General features: G+C 43.2%; 2 protein-coding genes across 7 annotated transcripts in view; both read left to right on the plus strand.

Annotated features, from left to right (window-relative positions):
* ARB2A (ARB2 cotranscriptional regulator A) overlaps positions 1-22,067 on the plus strand; it is a 474,471-nt gene that overhangs the window by 321,122 nt on the left and 131,282 nt on the right. The gene's annotated exons all lie outside the window — the stretch shown is intronic.
* On the plus strand, positions 20,916-21,941 carry POU5F2 (POU domain class 5, transcription factor 2). Its single transcript, XM_056112441.1, has one exon. It carries the CDS (start codon positions 20,916-20,918, stop codon positions 21,939-21,941), a length of 1,026 nt encoding a protein of 341 aa, XP_055968416.1.

Genomic DNA, 22,067 nt, shown 5'->3' on the forward strand with positions numbered 1-22,067 from the left:
GTGGTCAGAGAGCTACAGGGCCCATCCAAGTCAGCTTCTCACAGAGGGAACTGAGGAACTTTGGCAGCTCCAGGGGCCGCGCCTGCAGCAACACCAGGTTGAACTCGAAAAGCACTCTTTGAGAGAGAATTTTTTTTTAAATTTTTATTAGTGAAACACCATCAGCTACAGTTGTAGACTTACAAATTTTGGTGCTTGGGTTTCAGTTATACAATGATCCAGTACCCATCCCTCCACCAGTGCCCATTCCCCACTTCCAGTGCTCCCAGCATCCCTCCCACTCCCCTCCAGCCCTCCATCCCACCCCACTCCCGTGGCAGGGCATTCCCTTTTGTTCTCTCTCTCCTTTTGGGTGCTGTGATTTGCAAAAGAGGCATTGAGTGGCCATCATGTTTGGTCTGTGATCTATTTTCAGCACGCATCTCTCATCCTGGCAGGGTCCTCCCAACACCCTTTACTTGGTGCTCCCCTTAAAGAGAATGTTTAAATGACAGCCACATTCATTCACGCAGAGATTCTGTGACTGCAGCAGCCCACGATTGAGAGCACCAAGAGCTGCTGCGGCTCCACCAGCCCTGCTGCCTGCAGCCCCGCTGCCACCATCTTCCCCATCTTGAGCTCTACTCTGCATTACTTAGATTTGTTCCCACTGATACCCCAAATGACCACAGAAGCACCATGAGTCTTAAATTTAGAGTTAAAAGTTGAGTTTTAGTAAATGGATTAATCAAGAATACAGAGTTAACAAAATAAGCGAATTGGTTGGAGGCAGGACAGAATTTGTCACAGGGATTGGACCATAGCTGGAAAAGCTGTCTCTGTGAGACTGCTCCGTTTGCACCTGATACTGGAGCTGGAGTTCACAGAAGAGAGTCGTTAAAGGAAGATGGATATAAAGTGGTTTAGAGTAAGAATTAGCTAGAACCCATGTGTGTGAGCTAGACCGCATAAGGATAGATTTAAACCTATGTCAGTTTTTCTTGTCTTTGCTTAGTGGCGTGAGGGACTATAGAAGAAGCCCGTGTCATACAGATACTAAACATATACACACCTGGACCACTTGTCAGAGAGGCTGACAGAGAAAGGAAAGGTGAAGCGGAGGCATTCCTGGTTACTCTATCATGCCACCAGCCAAACCACCTAGTGAATCACATTCCCTAGCATGCATAAGCTAGAAATGGCTGCCTCTTCACTGAGCCACCTTGTGTAGCATTCTAACCAGAAACACAGCATTTGAAAAGGAATTCTGGGAAATGTAGTTTCCAACCAGATCATCTCATTACAGAACCTCCACAGTCTACCCATCATCAGCTTTGCACTCACATGCATCTTAAACCAGACATTAGCCTCAAATAAAGACGTTAATGAAGCCATGCTTCTCCCTTCTATTTCCTTGTCTCTGGTTCTATTTCTAACAACAATACTTAACATTTATGTTTTCCTGGATCCTCTGTGACATTAGTATGGATCACAAATACTGCACAGGAGCTAGAGTCACAGAGAAAAAAAAAAGAGTGAAAGATAGCAAAACAAATACTAATAAACAAAAATGCCTGGTAAGCACAAAAATCTAGAAATTACAACACTAAGAGAGACATCAGGGCACAGGTGATGGTGCAGTTGAAAGTGAGCTTGTGCTGTGGATTGCTGTCAGAAAAAGAGCTTATAAAATTTTTGACTGTGGGGCCGTGGTGATAGATTATATTGTGATGCACATGTCTAGCACACGGAGGCCCTGAATCCATGCAGATGTCTCTATACTGCTACTGGGGGAGAAGAGGGCGGCTCAAATGCCCCCACCCCCAGGCTGAGCAAGCTGGTTGTGGCCTCGAGTCCGTTCCTACTCCCAGTGCTACTGGGTGTGACCCCTTTAAAAGAAAATTGTTCAGTGTATGAGAAGGCATTCCCCAGGCTGAAAGGAAGGCAAAACATGTGTACAAGTGCAGAGCACAGCTTGCTTTGACTGCCACATGACTGCCACGACTCTTAGTAGTTCTGTCTAGAGCTAGGCTTGGGTGACACTGCTGCTAAGGCCTTTGCACTTCCAGACCTCTGTGTGCTCACTCTCTCCCTATTTGGGAGCATGCGTTCAGTTTCTGTGCGCCCATTCAGCAACTAAATGCTGTAGTCCAGATGCTACATCAGGAACCAAGGATATAATTAAATTACGAAAGATAAAGCTCCCAAACGGAGCTGATACCCCATTATGGGAGAGAGACGATATGATCATTAAGAAAAGTCAATATAACTGACCCTTGAAACAAGAAGGAGATCGGGGTACCAAACCATCACCCCCTCCCTGCCTATAGTGGACTTCATAAGTATCTTCATTCTTATTGTCCTCATGTCTGGTCAGCTGAGAAGAAGGAGCTGGTCTGGTTGTTTTCGAAGTGACAGAGGCAGGAAAGTTGAGGAGGTGAAAGGAGGACCAGGAGGGACAGACGAGTCTGGTGTAACTGTGGGGAAATGTATCATATTCTGATCATTTGCTTTTTTCATTTCTTGGAAAATAACTGCTTTTATCATTCCAGTCCTTCCACATTTGTCACATTTGCTTGGTTATTTTTTTTTTTATCCCCCAACCTTCACTGTCCTCCCATTGTTCATCGATTTTCTCGAGCGGGCCCAGTAACGTCTCCATTGTGAGACTTTGTTGTTACTGTGTTTGGCATATCGAATACATCACGGGTAGCTTGCCAGGCTTTGCCATGCAAGCGAGACACTCTCGGTAGCTTGCTGGGCTCTCCGAGAGGGGCAGAGGAACGAACTCGGGTCAGCCATGTTGGCTTTGTGCAAGGCAAACGCCCTACCCGCTGTGCTGTCACTCCAGCCCAGATTACCATAGTCTATTAAAAATGTTTGCCTTTCTTCATTTGAATATTACTACACCACCTCCGCTTTGCTGATGACATCGTTCTAATAACACCAAACATAAGCCAAGTGGCACAGATGCTGGCCAACTTCAACTGTGAGTGTGGAAAGGTCAATCTGAATCTCACGAAGACAAGGTTTATGAGAAAGAGTCTCATTCCTGACGTTCCTTTCGCTCTCAATAAAACGAACATCTCCGAATGCAACAGTTACGTGTACCTAGGTCCAGAGGTCAACATGACGAATGACCTGGCACCTGAGTTGCATAGGAGGAAGAGAGTGGCTTGAAATGTCTTCAAGAGGGTCGAAGAAATAGCTAAGAGGACATCATCCTGTTTTCATAGGGCCCAGGTCTCTGAGGCGTATGTTAATGCAGGAAGAACAGTGGAATTGAAGAGATGTGCCTGGAGCCAGAGGTTCTTTGTCCCCAACCAAAAAATTTAAAAAAAAAATTCTAGATTCACTTTGCCACTTGCCATTAAGGAAATTCGCTAAGCCTACCTGGAGTCACCAGAACTATGTGGTCCGGGTCTGTATTTCTCACCTGGGAACCATATGGGGAACTATATGGCCCACGGTGGGTCCCCATTATATTCCAAGGCCCCCACAGGTGAAGATCATGTAAATACAGGTCAGTGGCATGAGACAAGGGTGGGCAGAAGTAGTGCAGAGGTCCTTCAGGAAGAAAACAAGGTCAGAAGGGGACCAAGAGGGAAACCAGTGGAGAAACCCTCGGCTAGATGACCAATGCCCGTTTGCATATTTCCTGCTACAATTTAAATCTCTCACGTTTTTCCTATGCCAAACACAGTAACAACAAAGTCTCCAATGGAGACGTTACTGGGCCCGCTCGAGCAAATCGATGATCAACGGGAGGGCCTTTACCTTTTACCTTTACCTTTACCTGTCATAAATTGGAACAAGCTTTGATGGGATATTTCAGCTTACCTGGAACACTTGGTGTAAATTTGGGTACCTAAAAATTAGAAAGATGATAGAAAAAAATATTAAAGCTGAGCTGAAGAGATGGTACAGTGGGTGGGACATTTGCCTTGCAAGCAGCTGACCCAGGCTCTATCCCTGGTGCCCCATACGGTCCTCTGAGCCCTGCCAGGAGTAATCCCTGAGCACAAAACCAAGATTAAGCCCTAAGCACCACCTGAGATCAAGAATAAACACTAGACTTTTTTCTGACAAATCAAAAATTAAACTTGAAAAAATTTAACATTTAAATCATCCTGTCCTGATTCTGGATGTTGATAACATATGCCTAACTGTCAAACCTCATTTCCCCCACTAGAACAGAAAGACAAAAATTAGCAATACTAGGTGAATTTGAATTGTAGAAAACCTGTTAATGTAACCCTGATTCTTCTTTGCTTAAATAGTCCAGGTTGACCGTTTACACTGACTGAAATTACTGAATATTTGCTAAATATTCACTTTGGTCTATTGCTAAAAATACTGTCTTGAGGAAATGACACTGAAGAGTTATATCTATCCTTTGTTAGTGAATAATCACTTTCATCTAAAGATAGCAATGAAGAATCAACAGTAATTGCTTCTAGAATGTGTGTCATTCAGAATGTGTAGACAAGTTGAGTTTTCTAATATTTTTTTGATGCAACTCAAATTAATTGGGTAATTGAAAATCTATGCTTTGCCTTATAATCAGACCTTACAATTCAAGGCATATTAACATATATGATATATATTACTTTTTGACTACATATACTGCTCAGTGATCTTCTTTCCATTCAAAAGGTATATGTTCTAATTCTTTAAGTATTGCTTTAATTAGCTAACTAGCACTTTCCAGGCAGTTTTTTTCCATTACTATAGAATTGGCCTTGTAGCTATTATTCACCAGTTAGTTCCTCTATTCATTGTTCTGTGCTACCTTGTAATTATTAGTTAATATAAGGAATAAGTATTCTAAAACTTGACCACCAGAACCTCTTGTGTTTTCAATGATTCATTCCCAATAATTAGCCAGATTCAGGAACTCTGAGCAAATAACTGATTAGAGAATCATTTAAAAATAACCTACCTAAATGGTTGACATTAAGTGGTTGCACTATTTGCCCCCAGTTATATATGCTTAATCAAATCTAGTATTATTCTATGATTTTAACTTTTTTATTTTCCAGCCTCACAGTGAATATGAGTTATCTCCTTCTAGAAATCTCACTTTAAAAAAATATATTAAAAATAGCCACCATGTTTTTTACAGCTTTCTGAACTGATTTGTGAAAAAATCTTTCGAAGAATTTGGCAGTAAAGGTGGCAACTCTCCTTCTACTGAGCTAACTCTTCCCTTTAAAGATTAAAGAAATTTTAAGCTAATCATTTTGGAGTGCTTTTGGGTAAATAATAGTATGAAGTGGCATTTATACTTGAAAATTGTGAGTTAATATGGAATCTGTATTGCTTCTACTGTCCTTATAGCAATAACTCCTGGCTCTTAATGCAGTGTCTCTTAATCACTGGAAAAGTCAGGGCCACTGGCACCTAACAAAAATTTTCATCCTTTTATCATATGTTAAGTATTCCTTCCCCCTCCTGTAACTATGCTTAACTTGTCCTATTTCTCCTTCTCTCTCTGGGTCGTTGCTGTGTGTGCGTGTCTCTGTGTGTGTGTGTGTGTGTGTGTGTCTGTCTGTCTGTCTCTCTGTCTGTCTTTCTGTCTTTCTGTCTGTCTCTGGTGTGTCTGTCTCTCTGTCAAATTCACTCCCCCCCCCCACCATGGTGTGTGTGTGTGTGTGTGTGTGTGTCTGTCTGTCTGTCTGTCTGTCTCTCTGTCTGTCTTTCTGTCTGTCTCTGGTCTGTCTCTCTCTCAATCTCACTCTCCCCCCCCACCATGGTGTGTGTGTGTGTGTGTGTGAGAGAGAGAGAGAGAGAGAGAGAGAGAGAGAGAGAGAGAGACCCCTGGCTTTTTCTTTCTCTCTCCTCTGGTTTAGTGCCTGTGTGTGAATCCCTGACTACACAAACAGAATCATATTCTCATACCCCCTATCTACAGAATCTTGCTTCTGTAGCCTATAGAATTACTTCTCCAGAGCCCACAATCACTCCTGACCCTTCCTGACCTATGTGGTTTGCCTGGGCTCCCTGCCATCACTTCTCTTTGATTGTGTGTTCGGTGCCTCCCTCAAGCCACAGGATCTCTGTCTCTTGCTCATATCTTCCCTGTCTGCTCCCCTCTCCACCCTGCCTGCCTGCTCTGTCTGTCACAGACGTCAAGTCTTCAGTGGTGAATGTGAACGTTGGCAAAAATATCCCCAAATATATTTCTTTTGAAATTTTTTCCAATTTATTTATTTTAATGTAGACAAAAGTCACAACTGTTAGTACAATTATAGAGTTGAAATTGATTAGATAAAAAAAAGCTCCAATATTAAAATCAGTAAGTATATTTTTTAAAAATCAATTTTTATGTGACAAATTTTATATCTGATCATGGGATTATTAAGTCCTTTTCTAGGATTATATTAAGCTGTCTGTTGCTAGGAGAGCCTTGTGTGTTATTGTTTATGTTTGTTGAGTTTAGTTCACTTCTTTGTTATTTTCCCATTTTATTTGTTTGCTCCTACTGAAATTTCAGTGTTGAGGAACTAGGAGGTGTCATGTGGCTGTGTGTGCAGCTGTACAGTTCAGAGACTTCAGGATCTCTTTACAGTAGCTGCCAGGTTTCCAGAAGTACAGGGTGAGGGAAGGCTGCCAGTCCTCAGCCTGGGCACCAGGGTACCTGAAATTCTTCTCAGTTTGACATCTTTGCAGAGAATGTTGTGAGGCGGTGGAGTTGAGCCCTTGGTCCGACTGCAGTGGTGGTGTGTGGGTGTGGTTGCCAGGGCTTTAACAGGGTGGGGTCTCTGTCCATCTGCCTCCCGAGGGTGCCCCCCGAGGTTTCAGCCATGGGACTAGTGTTTCCATGAATTTTAGCCGCTTGTCGTACATCTCCTTCAAGACTTAGTTATGAATCGGTAGAGCAGGGCCAGTGAGTGAGTCAACATTCCAAATATACCTCTTGAAAAAAGGGTACTTTGCTTTTCAGAAGTGATCTAGAACATCTAAAATAAGTCTTTTCTTTAGTACAGAAATTAGCAAAGTGAATAGTAGGTACGGTATCATAGATCAAACATTTTCTATTGATGAAATCTCAGTAATTATCTACATTGTTTGTCAGCACTTTTACAAAAATGGATGTATTTCTTTTAAGTTTTCCTCATGTTTCTTATAGTCCTTCTTAGAACTAAGATGTTGCTTTTAATGCTTAATAAATTTGAGAAAAAAATTAACAATTTCCATTTTTAGATATGAAAATTGATCTAGCTGTTATCTGGAGACTGAATGTTATTTGAGAATCACCACTAGTATTTCTTTGTATAATATCTCTAATGCCCCTTAAACTTATATCAACCCAAATCTTCAGTATATTCTACCAGTAAATAAGGAATAAAATACCAACTGTTTCATAGATGTTTGAATAGTCTAATGCATTGATATTTGAGAGAACTCAGTTGTAAAATATTTATTCATTTTAAATTACTTAAAAGTTACTTGTTGAAAATTTAAAGAAAAAGTAACACCTGTGCTGGAGCAGTAGTAGGGTGGGTAAGGTGTTTGCCTTGCACGCGGCCAACCCAGGTTTGATCCCCAGCATCACATATGGGCCCCCGACCACTGCCAGGAGTAATTCCTGAGAGTGCAGTGCCAGGAGTAACCCTGGTATATCGCTGGGTGTGACCCAAAAAAAGCTGAAAAATAAAAAAATAAACAACACTCTAAGTTTTGTGAGGTGATAATCTTTATTAATGAGGCTTTTTATTTAAGACCTAAAATTAAAGATTGTAGATACTATTCTAAGGTTAACATTCACTTCATGAAGTACTTTAATATTCAACTAATTTTTAGATGTTTTTCAAAAGATAATATGAATTATTTCATTTATGTTGCAAAATAGTCAAGTCTTTACTGCTTAGTTTTCAGAGGAATTAGATTTAGAGTAAACCATTATTAATTTAATGTTCACAAACATTTATTAGATATAAAAAATATGTGAGATTGCTCTTTGTGAAATTAGATGATATACATTTGGAATTCTATAATGAAAAGCATAACCATCATAATTTAGAATTAGCATTGCTTTTCTAATGGAGGAATGATCTTTCAATGATTTGTTTCTGTTTTTCTTCAGAAACGGTTTTAAGTATATAGTCAAATATAGGCAGCAAAGCTTAATTTTAGAAAATTTAATTATTTTTTTTCCAATTTGCTTTTTAATTAACTTATTTTCCTTAAAATTAGAGCCTTAACTCAATCCATACCTCACATAACTTGAGTTATCATTGATTATTATGAGGTAAGAAGGAAAACTATATATTTGTTATTTAATCCCAAAAAGATTTATTAATCTCTCAACATGTCCAGGCCACTAGTCTATACTCTGTGTGTCTAAAGATTGTTTGACATGACCCTTGCCCCTTAAATTCTCACAGTCTCCCAAAAAGAAGTCTTGCATTTATTGCAGAGATTCTCTTTGTTCCTAATCAGAGGATGATCGTTGAAGTAGGTGGTATGTCGGGGCAGGTGAAGGACTTAGAAACTCCTCAGAACCCAAAAGTAACTCTTAATTCACTGACTCTCTCCTTATTAAATGGTACTGCACTGCTGTGAAATGTTTCTTCTGAAATGATTCATCTTCTTTCCATACTCTGATGAGACCTGACTTCTTACTCTAGAAATCTGATTAGAGTGAGGCTGCTATTGTTATTTTAAACTCCTTTCATGTTTCTGAGTCAGTATTCCTGAGTAAGAGCTCTGGATTTATCTTGACGATGGGAAATTTGTGCTATCCCAAATATGAGGAGAATAATTCTATTATTGGCAATTTTAGGATGTACCGTGTACATAGTCCAGAAAATGTGTATAATAGCACCGTCTTCATTAATTCTGATCACAACTATTAAATCAGTACTTCGCGTGTAGTTGTGTAGTTGGACACAACAAATACAGAGTATCCTTGCTTTACCTGGGTACACAAATATACATAAAAAAAAGTTCCAGTATACACAAATTTCCTCTGCCATTGTGTAATTAAGTAATGCCAATTCCCCCCAAAAAGCAAGATTACTACTTTAGTTGTCACAAGACATTAACTGTGAATAATTATATTAATTGCAAATCTAAATTTAATAGATATGAATCATGATGGACTGGAGGGATAGCACAGTGGGTTGGGTGTTTGCCTTGCACGCTGCCGACACGGCCAACCCAAGTTCGATTCCTCCACCCCTCTCGGAGAGCCCAGCAAGCTACTGAGAGTATCTCGCCCGCACGGCAAAGCATGGAAAGCTACCCGTGACGTATTCAATCTGCCAAACACAGTAACAACAAAGTCTTCAATGGAGACGTTACTGGGCCCACTCGAGCAAATCGATGAACAACAGGAGGACAGTGACAGTGAATCATGATAACATGCACATTATATAATTTCCTTCAAAATCTTACACTATCCAGTCATTATATATTGTTCACACGAAAGAGAGCTTTACCAACAAAGATGATCATACCACCCAGAAATGAAATGCTAGAATTGAAATTAGAAATTTCAGAAAGGGAAATATTATTTATGATGAAAAAAGATGAAATGACCTGGAGGACACCAACAGGAAAACACTTCAGAGTTTCTATGAAAATCTCAGAGATATGTCACATTGAAAGTCACATCGGATTGTGACTATTTGCCAAAGCACAGAAAAGATTTGCTGGAACTCACTGTAAGTTAATGTGATGAGAAGCCAGTCACTATTTAAATGACTTTTTGCATCAGAGAAATAGTACAGAGGTTAAGGAACATGATTTCCATGTGGCCAACACACTATGACCCCAGCACAATAAGTAAGCCCCCCAGCATCACATGGTGCAAAACTGGAAACCCCTGAGCACTACTGATTGTGGCCCTGGTGGCCCTTGGGCACTGAAGTCATCACCCAGGTAATCCTCTACACTGGACAGCACCAGAAGCACCAAAGTTACATGGCCTTGCCTTGAACCCTGGCAAGGCTGGCTGAGAATCACTGGGAAAGTAACCCTCTCCCCCACCAAAAAAAAAAAAAATTCCATCAACTTTTTCTTAATAATATGTGGTTATTCTGGAGCCTGAGCATGTGGCTGACCTGAGTTTGATCCCCAGTCCCCATATGGTTCCCCACGCCCCACAGGAGTGATCCCTGAACACAGAGCCACGAGTAAGCCCTGAACACCACTGAGTAAGGCCGACAAAAAAGAATTTTTGTTTGTTTGGGATTGTTTTGTTTTGGTTTTTATTTTGGGGGCCCACCCAGTGGTTCTCAGGTACTACTCGTGGCTCTAGACTTGAGAGTTGCTCCTGGCAGTCATGGAAGGGCCACATACAGTGCCAGTGATCAAACTATAGCCTCCACATGCTAAGCATGCACTCAGCACATTGAACTTTCTGGCCCTAATTAGTTTTTAACAAAGAAGTTACTTTAATTCTTAGTGTTACTAAAGGTAAAAGGTAAAGGCCCTCCCGTTGATCCTCGATTTGCTTGAGCGGGCCCAGTAATGTCTCCACTGGAGACTTTGTTGTTACTGTGTCTGGCATATCGAGTAAGTCACAGGGAGCTTGCCAGGCTCTGCTGTGCGGGCGAGATACTCTCGGTAGCTTGCCGGGCTCTTCGAGAGGGGCGGAGGAATCGAACTCGGGTCGGCCATGTTGGCCACTTGTAAGGCGAACGCTCTACCGCTGTGCTATCGCTCCTAGTGTTACTAATATTATTAATGTTACTAATGCTTTAAATTGCATTCCAATTTTGATGATAAGAACATTAAAGGTCACAGAAAAATCGTGGTTTCTCCTGTTGATTATTATGATTGCTTTGCAGTGGTTTCAGCCTCTCTGCTCATTGATCTCAATCAGATCCCATGCCACCATGCAAAGCAAGGGCTTCCTATAGTTATCAAATTCCTGTCTAGCAAGCCAGTACTGTGGGTGTAGACAAATTGTTAGTTACTTGGGAATTTGTGAATCAAAATCTCTCTGTCGTTTCTCTCCTGATCCTTTTCTGATATCTAGGTCTTGATCTTGTCATTGTCATCATAATGTTGCCTTCAGAGCTTCCCAATTTATTTTCTACATAAATAAAGTGCTTATAGACTCAGTTTCTTGTCATAAGTTTTTCTATTTCTTCCTTCTCTTAGATCTACTTAAAGTCCTTATTAGATCTTTCCCCTTCACTCTTGTGCCTGCTAATGTCCTATTCTTCCACACTGTCCATCAGTGTCTGAAGGCCTTTTGGTTCTTTAATATTCTATAAAAGATCAAAGTCTTTATAGAATTTATATTATTTTGAGAAGTTCTGTGTCAGCAGAATGTTGAATTCTCACCAGAAGATGACCAGGTTAACACTTGTAGATGATACAGTGATTGGGAACAAAATTAGAATTTTAAATAGAACTGAAGACATAGTATAGAGGGGAATTCACTTGCCTTGCACATGGCCAATCCAGGTTTGACTATTATATGTGGTCCCCTGATCACTACCAGGAGTGATCGCTGAGCATAGAGCCAGGAAAAAGAATTAGGCACACTCAATAAGGAATAAGAATTAGCCTCCACCCCTGAAAGTTAAACGCTATGGCACCAAGAGATAGATCAAGTGGGGCCCTAAATTTGATCTCTTATACTCCATGACTCCATTAAGCACCAAAAAAGGTTGTCCTGGTGACCCAGGTGAAACTCAGAATTACCAAGCACAAGCAATGGACCATAAGGCCAGTATTTTTCCAGAAGTGGTTCCTGGGCCTCCAAGCACCACCAATGGGCTGGAGAGATAGTAAGTAGAGTGGGTAGGGCACCTTGCATGCGGCTGATCTGGCTTCAGTCCCCACACCCCATATTTTCCCTCTCACGCACCTCCAGGAGCAATTCCTTAGTGCAAAGCATTGCTGGGTGTGGAGCAAAAAAAAAAAACATAAAATAACATAAAATGACTAAATAAATACTACACACATACTTCACATTGTGTCCTTTTGCATTTTCATCAAGTGTTATATAGTTGGATATTCAAAAACAGTGACTAAATTTACCTTACAATGATGATAGAAACAGTACTTTCCATTTTACTTTCACAGCTGGTTTTAATTGTTCCCTGGAGTTTGTTTTGAGCTTTTCAGAAGATGAATTTTTATCTGCCTTTTGTTATCTATAGATATATATATATGATGGAACACAGGCTGCTGGGAACTCAGTTGATTCCAGACAAACGTGGATACTGCTCAAAAGAGAACCGAGTGGACTGTTGGGTTGTTGTGAAGACTTTTGTAATCATGAAGGGATGATTCTGGTGGATAATTCAAATTTTAGGCTTGTCTTTGTATTATATAAATTGTTAAGTGTGGTGTTGGAGAGATGGCTTGAAGGACTGAGCCCAAGTTTTGCATGCAGGCGGCACAGGTTTGATCACCAACATCACACGTGCCCAAAGCACCACCAGAACAACCCCTGAGGACAGAGCTAAGAGTGTCCCCAATACTCTGCCTGACATTGTCCAAGAACATAAATAAAATACTAGTCAGAACTTTCCCTCTATTTATTTTGACAGACTTACTGTGCTGGAATTTCTCACTTATCATTTTATGTTTGTTACTATCTCTTAAATTTTCTTTGGTTATTACTGTGTTTAATGTTAGCCAACAGGATTGCTCACTTTTGTCCAGAGAAATATATGAATTGTCTACGTTGATTCATTTCTTAAAGAGATCCTGTGGTAATTCGCAGAAGTCCCAAATCTATGATGAAAGTGGCAGCAAAATCAATTAATTTGGAATCTCTTAAACAAAAAGTAATTTTCAGACCACTAACAGTTTTATCATACCCAAAAAAAAATCTCTTCTACTCTCATTTCTTCTCTGAGCCTGCATCACATTCTAAACTATGAATTTCATCAGCCAAAATTATCATACCTTGAAGGTATAATTTTAATGTGCAATGTAAAGAAATGTTGTTGTTGTTGTTGTTGTTGTCAAAATAGCTGGATATCTTCTACTGTAAAGTGTAAGTATAGGATAGACTTGGATGTAGAACACAGTGACTATATCCGGATTAGAGCAGTGAGTGCAAGAAAAGCTTTTTCTTCTGTAACGAAGGCAAACTCAGCTTGAAAGTTTATTTTAGTTCTGTTTGGCATCACCAAGAACCCTTACACTTTATCAGGGACTAGTAGGAACTTGTCCAATTGATCACCTCAGAGCCTTTCAGCTCAGCCCTTCCAGTCAACTAACTCTTCCAGTCTTATTTTGAACACTTTGGGTCTTAATCTTTAAGGTTTCTGGTGAAGGTTGCAGATATTTTACACTTAATATTTTATGGCATTGGCTACTCATAGCTCATTGAATATTGCAATTCTTTAAAAAAAATAACATGGAAAGATTTTTTGTGCATACTCTGAGTTTCTTTGTAGTCACTGTGATTACATTGGATTTGTGTTATGATCTTCCTTTTCTCAGCAGCAGTTGTATCATGGCAGTTATTGGTTTTAAATGACAAAAAGACCAGCTGAAACGCAATAAATGAAGGGCATCTCTTGATGTCCCTTCTGCATCCTGACCTTTTTTTTACCTCTTTCATAAGAGAGAATGCATTCATGTCTACTTCTTGCCAGTTTCTGCTGCTCACAGAGTTCTGATGCTCTCTCATCTCCATGCAGAACAGTACTATTGCCATCTCCCTATGAGTTGATCCATGGAGTTGTAAATGATTCTGTCTTATGACCACATTGATTTGATTAACCATATGCTTATACCATTGCAGTGTTATGGGGTTTTGTTTGTTTCTTTCACTGTGCTTAGTTTTCGCCATCAAAGTGTACACAGAGAATTGATACATTCATCACTTCAGTTGATTTTGAGATGGTTATTAGTTAACTAAATCGTGGTGGCTTAGCTCTTACTGGGAGGTCAAGAGTGGCTGACAGGGGTGAGACTTAGAGTCAGCACTGGGGTTAAGGTACTTTCCTTACATGAAGTTGACTCTGGTTCGATCCTCAGCGCAAGCTGTGGCCCCCTGAACACAGTCAGGAGTGACCTCTGAACACAAGACCAGGGAGAGTATTGAGCACAGCTGAGTGTGGTCCAAATCCTCCCCCACATGAATATAATTAGCTCCCATTATAAGGGTGTGGGGTCCCCTTACCCAACTCAGTATCACAGTTTCCTGGGTTCTAGATTCCGTTTCCTAGACCTGGCAAGGACCTCCCAGTAACTGGACCTTCCAGTAACTTGTCTCCTGCCTTTGCATTTGCTCTTGTTCCCCAGCTAAAGTGGTTCTTAGGGACTGACATCTGCCCTTCTTGTGACAGTGCCTTTATACCCTGAGCCCTGATAGCGCTATTAGTAGGTCTCCCACAGAGTGTGGGAAACTGTTAAATTCATACCATCTCATGCCTGCTCTAACTGTAGTCTCAAAGCAGATTCTTTTGGACACTCTTCTAGAGAAAGGGAATTTCTCATATTTTATTGAGCAAAGCCCTGTGTTCTTTCTGAAGCATGAGCTGCTTGGGAGAGATGCACTTAGATAAATGAGAAAGAAAGGGCTGTCTTCCTCAACAACAAGGTAACAGATCAGGAGCATAAGGTAAATCAAAACCAGAATCTCCTCACTTTCGTTGTTGGTGGTGGCTTTTTGGAGGGATTAGGGGGGCCTTGTTTTGTTTAATAGGCCATATTTTTACATTTACTATACTCAGAGCACTGTGGATATTTGCACATTGCACATTATTTTGACATATAGGTACAAAATGGACATTATACAGAATGTTCATTTGGGAGGTCCCATATGTAAGCTCTCTACTTAAAACTCCTACTTAAAAACTCTACTTAAAACAAAGAACTGTTATGACAAATCAGTAAGTTCAGAGAGAGAGAGATGAGTGTGGTGCCATCTCTTTCCAAAGAGATGAGTCTGAATTGAAACCATAGAAGAATATTTATTAGCCTTATTAACAGATGTTTTTTACAGCTGTACTTCTTTTTTATTTATTTATTTATTTATTTATTTATTGAATCACCATGGGAAAGGTTACAAAACTTTCAGGTGTAGGTCTCAGTCATGCAAATATCAAACACATTTCCCTTTACCAATACTTATTTTTTACCCCGAAGAACCCCAATAAAACCCCACCCCACCCCTCCCAGTGCCTGCGAGACAGATGAATTCTAGTTAACACTCTATCTGCTTTGATTAGATTCATTGTTTCAATAAAAGATGCACCACTATTTTTTAGAGTTTACCCCCCCCCCCCAATCAGACATGCTGAAAAAGCATTGTGAAGTGATTTGCTTTCTACAGCTGGGTTCAAGATTTAAATGTTGGTTTTGGATTTCCGCTATTTTACTTATTAACCCTGAAAGTATTTCTACTGAGAGTCAGATAATTAAGAGATTGGTTTCTGTGCTCTGGAGTCATGGCCGTGCTGGAGAGCCACTCGTGGGGGGCAACTGGTGACCTCAGTAGGGCGTGAAGGATGGGCTGGAACGCCCCCCTTCCCATGAGGTTTTCATCGCCCCCAGACCCCCGGCTCATACCTGCTGTCCACAAGGCTCCCATGCGGCCGCCATCTTTCTTTCCAGAGAGGAGAAGGCGACTGGGGCAACACCCTTTCCCCTCCGGACAGACCCGATGGCCTGGATTAACGCATAGTCCGTTTACCCCTCTGCTCCAAGCTGCCGGGCTCCGCATTAAATCCTTGTGCTTCTGGGGCCATGGCCGTGCTGGAGAGCCGCTCGCGGGGGGCGACTGGTGACCTTGGTAGGGCGTGAAGGACGGACCGGAACGCCCCCCTTCCCATGAGGTTTTAGTCACCCCCACACCCCCGGCTCATACCTGCTGTCCACAAGGTTCCCATGTGGCCGCCATCTTTCTTTCCAGAGGGAGGAGGACGGAAGGGACCAACACCCTTTCCCCTCCGGGCAGACACGACGGCCCGGACCAACGCATAGTCCTTCCACTCCTCTGCTCCAAGTACAGCTGTACTTCTTAACCATTAATGGATATTGGTAGTTGGTTTTCCTCTTGGTAGAGCATAATAATACAAATCGTGATGTTTTGCATATTTCTACTTAATACATAAATCTCTCAGTTCCAAAGTTTCCAATAATAGAAAATGGCTCAATTCTCTTTGAGCAGGGGTAATTGTTCTGTGATTTCTCCTCATCATTTCTCTTCTCCCGCACCCCTCCTATTTAGATTATAACTACACAGGGATCTGGAAAGATGTGCTTCTTGTCCTTACCTTGTAATTTCCTGTAGAGAAGGTTGCCCTGATTCTTACACTGTAATCTAATCACTTGCTTAGAGGAGTAGGTATTTCTTAAAGGTGATTGATTAGCCTTTTAGGTGGTTGTCTCTGCCAGGCGTTTCCCGCCACATGCCTTCCTTTGATCTCTACTTCTGTTCCAGCCAAGTGTACTCCTGCTTTCTCCCAATCACGCCATTTCCATAGCACTTAACTACACTTTCAAGATGTCAAGACTTCCCATAAGAGTGTGGGCTCTATTTGTGACAGCACGTACACATATGTGAGCACACTGACAGATGAGATCTGACCAAGAACAATGAAAACCTTAATTGAACGCACCCAAGTTAATTTTAAAACCCATCAAGTTAACATGGCCTTTCTTTTTAATTTAGTAAATGTTTTAGGCTACTACGTTTTAACTCAGCTAATATAATAAGAGTTCCTCAAATTCAGTTGAACTCGCTTTTTTTCCAATTCACTGAAAACATTTTTATTCAACTATTGTTTTAGACAACTAATGAACCTTTTCTCTGTGGTTCCTTTTTTTTTTTTTTTTTGCAGATTAGCTGATTTCAATATGTTGCCCTTATTTGTATAATTGCTCTTATTAGTTCTTCTTTGTAATCCACCTTTCATTCTTTTAGGCAGACACTGGTTGCTTTGTAATTTTGAACAAAAAAAAAAAAAAGAAAGAAAGAAATGGCATGTCAACATACCTGAAAAGAATGTATATCAGCAAAATTACTCTTAAGTGAAATCTTGTATGCTGTAAACTGTTTTTCATAGACTGTCATATTGAAACCTAAACCCCGGCAAATACAGAAGTCTTCTCACTATTGGTGCTGCAGAATTCATTTATTTAACACTGAATGATGTTTATTGACTTCTCCCTCTGTGCCACTATAGTTTCCAAGGCTGAAGCTCTCACAGTGAACCAGACAGAGGAGAACCTCACGCATTGCCAGACGCATTCAAACCTGGGTGGCAGTGGAGATGCAGACAACAGTCAAATGCACACACTGTAGAGATGGCAGTTGATTTCAAGACTCTTTTCTATCCTCTATCATTGTGTCAAGGCCACTTTTGAAAATCTGTTACCTCCGGTGTTGAACTGAATTTAGACTTGTGATGCCCATGGCCTTCATCTAGTAAGAGGTGTGTAAGGCTCTCATCTAGAAGAGAGGGGAGAGGTGCCTTCTCTTCTCTGCTACTCAAGAGATGCCTACACGGGAAATTTTCTCATTGCTAAATTGCAACTGAATGCACTTTATTTAGAGTATTTTAAAGGTGGAGATGCATTCACTCAGCATTTCTTGAACACTGTATCTGTGAAAGTTTTATTTATAGACATTACAATTACTTGCTTACCCTGAAGTATACCACTCAAATTAGAAGCACAGATACATAAATAATTTACTTGTCAGTTTTATAATAAAAATGTATCGTGTATAGGGGAAATGAAAGCAGTAACTAATTCTACTTGGGGAAAGGCTTTTCTAAAAGGCAACCTCTAGCTGTCACTTTTGTTTTGTTTTGTTTGGGGGGGTGGGTATTTTTCGGGCATACCTGGTGATGCTCAGGGCTAGTCCTGTCTGCTCAGGAGAGTCCCTGCTCAGAAGTCATGTATGATGCCAGATATTCAAACCAGTGTCCGCACCTTGCAAGGCAAATACTTACCTCCTGTGCTATCTCTTTGGCCCCACTCATCTTCCTATGAAAGGTGATGGAAATAGAGCATGCCAGGTGAGACTATCTTCTGTGAACCAAGTGCAGTTGTAGCCACTGTATCCATAGTTGTAAACAACACATAGTTCCTGTTCTGTTTTCAACAGGAAAAGAGACAATGAACAGACAAGTAAATGCATTATGATACTTGCTCATACCAGAAAAGTCGGCAGATTAATAAAAGAGAATGGCAGAGAGTACTGTTTGAGAGAGGGTGATGAGGGGAGGCCTTTCTGAGAGATGACATATGAGCAGATCCCAGCATGGTGTGGAAAAAAACAGGACCAAGAATCAGAGGACTCCATTAAGGACAGCAGGGATAGCATGAATAAGGGCATCATAGTCATGAGAAGCTTGACATCTGAGGGCGGGAGGGAGTTAGAAAATGCCACTGAGGAAAGTATAATGGCATTTTCTTCTTAAATAGAGTAAGATGAAATCCAGGGAGCTGACATGCATGAGTGTGGTGGGTGAGGATAGGCAAGGAGAAAGGGAAGGAGAAACCAAAGCGCGGGAAACCAGATGGTCCCTGCTCTGGAACTTATGTGCCCACATGATTGCCTGGGGTAAGATTTCAGTGCTGGATCTTGGGGTAAAAAAGTTTAAGAGGGACGCCTATTTCCCCCTGGCGGCTCGGTGGCCGTCATCCTTCAGAGGCCATTGGACAGTCAGGTTTGGGCCCACAGTGACAAGACATTTTGGGCCTCACAGAATGGGGATGGAGCCGGTCCTGTCCTCCCCACCCCAACGAGACCCCCAAGTCATCACTCACGAACGGCCTTTCTGGCTCCTGATCAAGCTGCTTAACGGCCATGATCCCAGAGACTCAGGAGCAGACCTTGGAACCCAGCAAGTTTTGGCAGAAATCCCTCCAGATTTAAGTGTTAAAATTTCGGAATTTCAAAATCGCGCGGCCACTACTGTAGCCATGTGACATCGTATATTATTCATAACCAGCAATAGAAAACAGATTGTCTACTGTTGCCTTTTCAGCAGATCTGAGTGTTGGGGTAAAATCCCAAATAATAATGGTGGGTCTGGTGTCGAAATATTGAATGAGATCAAAGTAGAGAGAGAGTAATGTGGAAACCATCTGCCCCACAGGTAGGGGGAGGGTGTGGGATGGGGGTATACTGGTGTTGTTGGGGCTGGAGAATGAGCACTTGGTGAAGGTATGGGCGTTTCATTGTATGACCAAGACTTAGACCCGAAAGCTTTGTAACTGCTCTCACGGTGATTCAATAAATGAAATTATAAAAAAATTTTTTTAAAAAAGTAAGGTGGAGTTCATGCACAATTCAATCAGCTAACCAGTGGCTGAATAAATAGCAGTACTCCTACATTAAAAAAAAAAGTTTAAGAGGGAAATGGCATGGTTAAATTTTTGGTTTTGGCTAGCTTAGGTTGGGTTTGGATTGATTTCATTCTTGAAAAAAAATTTCTATTAACAGTATGCAAGATGAAAAAAGAAGCTATCATGTGAGTGAGAAATTATTGTGGGCTAAATTAAGATAATCACTGGATATTATTTAGATGTCTTGCATCTATATAACATCTGATACATTATAGCTAAAAAAAATAGAAGAAAAAAGTCAAAAAACAATATTCTGGGTTTAAACTTGGAGATTGAGTGTGGAATGATGCCATAACCAGGCCCAGAAGCTCTGGAGGAGAGGCAGACATAGAAATGCAGATATTGAATCTGATTTGGAGCACTGAGAAATATACACCTGGGCATTAGAAGAAAAAACGGCTAAAATAAATATTCACCTGTACCAGAATTTCATGAAAAATGTTTAAAAGAGAGGAAGGGAACCAGAAAAGGACTTAGAATAGTTCAGTGGGATGAAGATTTTTCAAGGGCCACTGAATTTGGCCCATGGAAAGCCACTGATAACTTCAAGAAGACCTGGGCCTGTAGGTTGGGTGAGGCAGAGCTAAACGAAGGTTGAGTTGGAGAGTTAAATAAGTTGGAGATTATCCAATCATGGTCACTGCCTTCCCTGCTTTCAAACAAAACTCTTCCCTGGATGACTTGAACGGATAATCAGAACTTGCTATTCCCCATCTCTCAACTTTCTCCACCCGGAGCCTAGAGTTGGTTGTTTGATCTAAGTGACCTAATGGAAGAACGGATGTTCTGATGGGTCTCGAATTGAGGAAGGGCCAGGGAGAGGAACCTAATTGTGGCGGGGAGGCCTACTGGGGAGCAACAGGATATGCCCATCCAGAGTTCTGTATCCAGAGAGAGAAAGAGAGAGAAATACAAAATTCCTAGTTGTCTGTTGTATACTGCTCTTGCAAGCTGAGTTAAGAGGGGAAACGTGGGATCAGTCAAGAAACTGGACTCCGTAAAATATATAAAAAAAAAAAAAGAAAGAAAGAAAGAAAATGGAATCTAGCCAAATGTGGGGGTGGGGGATAGAATCTGATGGTAAACTGATATTAACTAGAAATTCAGACAGAGATGCTGAGGTTTCTTAGGTCACGGGGACTGGAGATGCACCCAGGAGCATGTTGTGGCCGTAAGGTCCTTGTGATCACCAAGCTAGCAGTAAGGGAGGGGCTCGTGAATGGAGCAGCGCCCAGCAGCCTCGTGTTGAAAAGCTCCTTGTACAGTCAGGAGCGTCAGATAATGTGATGGGAAGGGACCAGAGACTAGCAGTCCCAAAGAGCTGAGAATAAATGCCCCGCGTCCCCGATGGTAGAGAGCGGGTGGAGCTGTCGACTGAGGCATCGCCGACAGAGTGGAAGCGCAGACCCCAAAAGGAAGACTTGCACTCTCCGGGAAGTTGGAAGCAAAGTCCGGCCTGGGGGGTCCCGCACCGTTAGCTTCGGGGACCACGGGAGCATCAGCACCACCCCGGCTCACAGGGCCCTGGTCTGTTCCTCCGCCCACCGGGGGGCAGGGCTCGAGGGCGAGGCTGGTGGCTGTTCCGAGGCCTCGAGAGTCAGCAGTTCCTACCAGACTCCCAGCTCTGGGTGCTCTGGTCTTCGCCGATGGCCAGCCACCGGCCGCCGGACCTCTACCCCCGGCCCAGCAGCGGCGGGGGCGGGCGCGGGGTCCCAGTGCCGATGCGGGTTGACCCTCCGCTGCGGCTGAGCGGCCCGACCAGCCCTGGCAAGCTGGTGGTCCGCCCGGGGGTCCTGCCAGGGCTCCCCGGGGCCCCTGAGATGTGGGCGGTGCCCCTGGCCCCGCCGCTGTACGAGTTCCAGGGACAGGCGGGGCCCTGCGGCGCCCTGGTCAGGGTCGGCGAGGTGGGGGCCGGCTTCCCGGGCCCGTCGGACGGCGCCTTGCCCGGCCCCTGCGTCGTGGTGCGGTGCCTCCCCAGGCGGGCGCTGCCCGAGGACGGGGGCGGCATCGGCAGCGTCGAGAAGGAGCTGGGGCAGCTGGCCCGGGAGCTGAAACTCAAGCGGCTGACCCTGGGCTACTCGCAGGCCGACGTGGGCTTCGCCGTGGGCGCGCTCTTCGGCAAGGTGCTCAGCCAGACCACCATCTGCCGCTTCGAGGCCCAGCAGCTCAGCCTGGCCAACATGTGCAAGCTGCGCCCGCTGCTGAAGATGTGGCTGGAGGAGGTGGCCAGCGAGAACCTGCCGGGCCTCTGCAGGATGGAGATGATCCTGCGGCAGGCCCGGAAGCAGCGGCGGGCCAGCAGGGAGAGGCGCCTGGGGAACAACCTGGAGAAGCTCTTCCTGCAGTGCCCGCGGCCCACCCCGCAGCAGATCAGCAGCATCGCCGGGCAGCTGCGCCTGCAGAAGGACCTGGTCCGCGTCTGGTTCTCCAAGCGGAGCCGCATGGGCAGTTGGCCGGCCGAGGCCTTCCTCCCGCCCGAGGAGGTGGGGGCGGCCCCGCTCCCTTTCCCGGGGGGTCCCGTCTGCTTTCCCCTGGCCCCGGGGCTCCATCTGCCCTCCTGCCCCTACGGGGGCGCCTTTTTCACACCCTTGTACCCCTCCGTCCCGTTCCCGGTCGGGGGAAACCCCGCCGCCCCTGTCCCCTCCCTGGGCCTCCCCAGACTTTCAAATTGAGGGACCTGCCCCCGCTGGGGAGGGCCAGGCTGGAGAAGAGCAGCCCTGGCCGCCTTGCTTTGGGGTGTTACAACATTCAGTTCTCCCGTTCGAGCTGCGGAAGAGCGTTGGGGGTGGGCGTGGGGG

The sequence above is a fragment of the Sorex fumeus genome, unplaced genomic scaffold (genome assembly GCF_029834395.1).
Source record: "Sorex fumeus unplaced genomic scaffold, SorFum_2.1 ptg000018l, whole genome shotgun sequence".
Classification (NCBI taxonomy): domain Eukaryota; kingdom Metazoa; phylum Chordata; class Mammalia; order Eulipotyphla; family Soricidae; genus Sorex; species Sorex fumeus.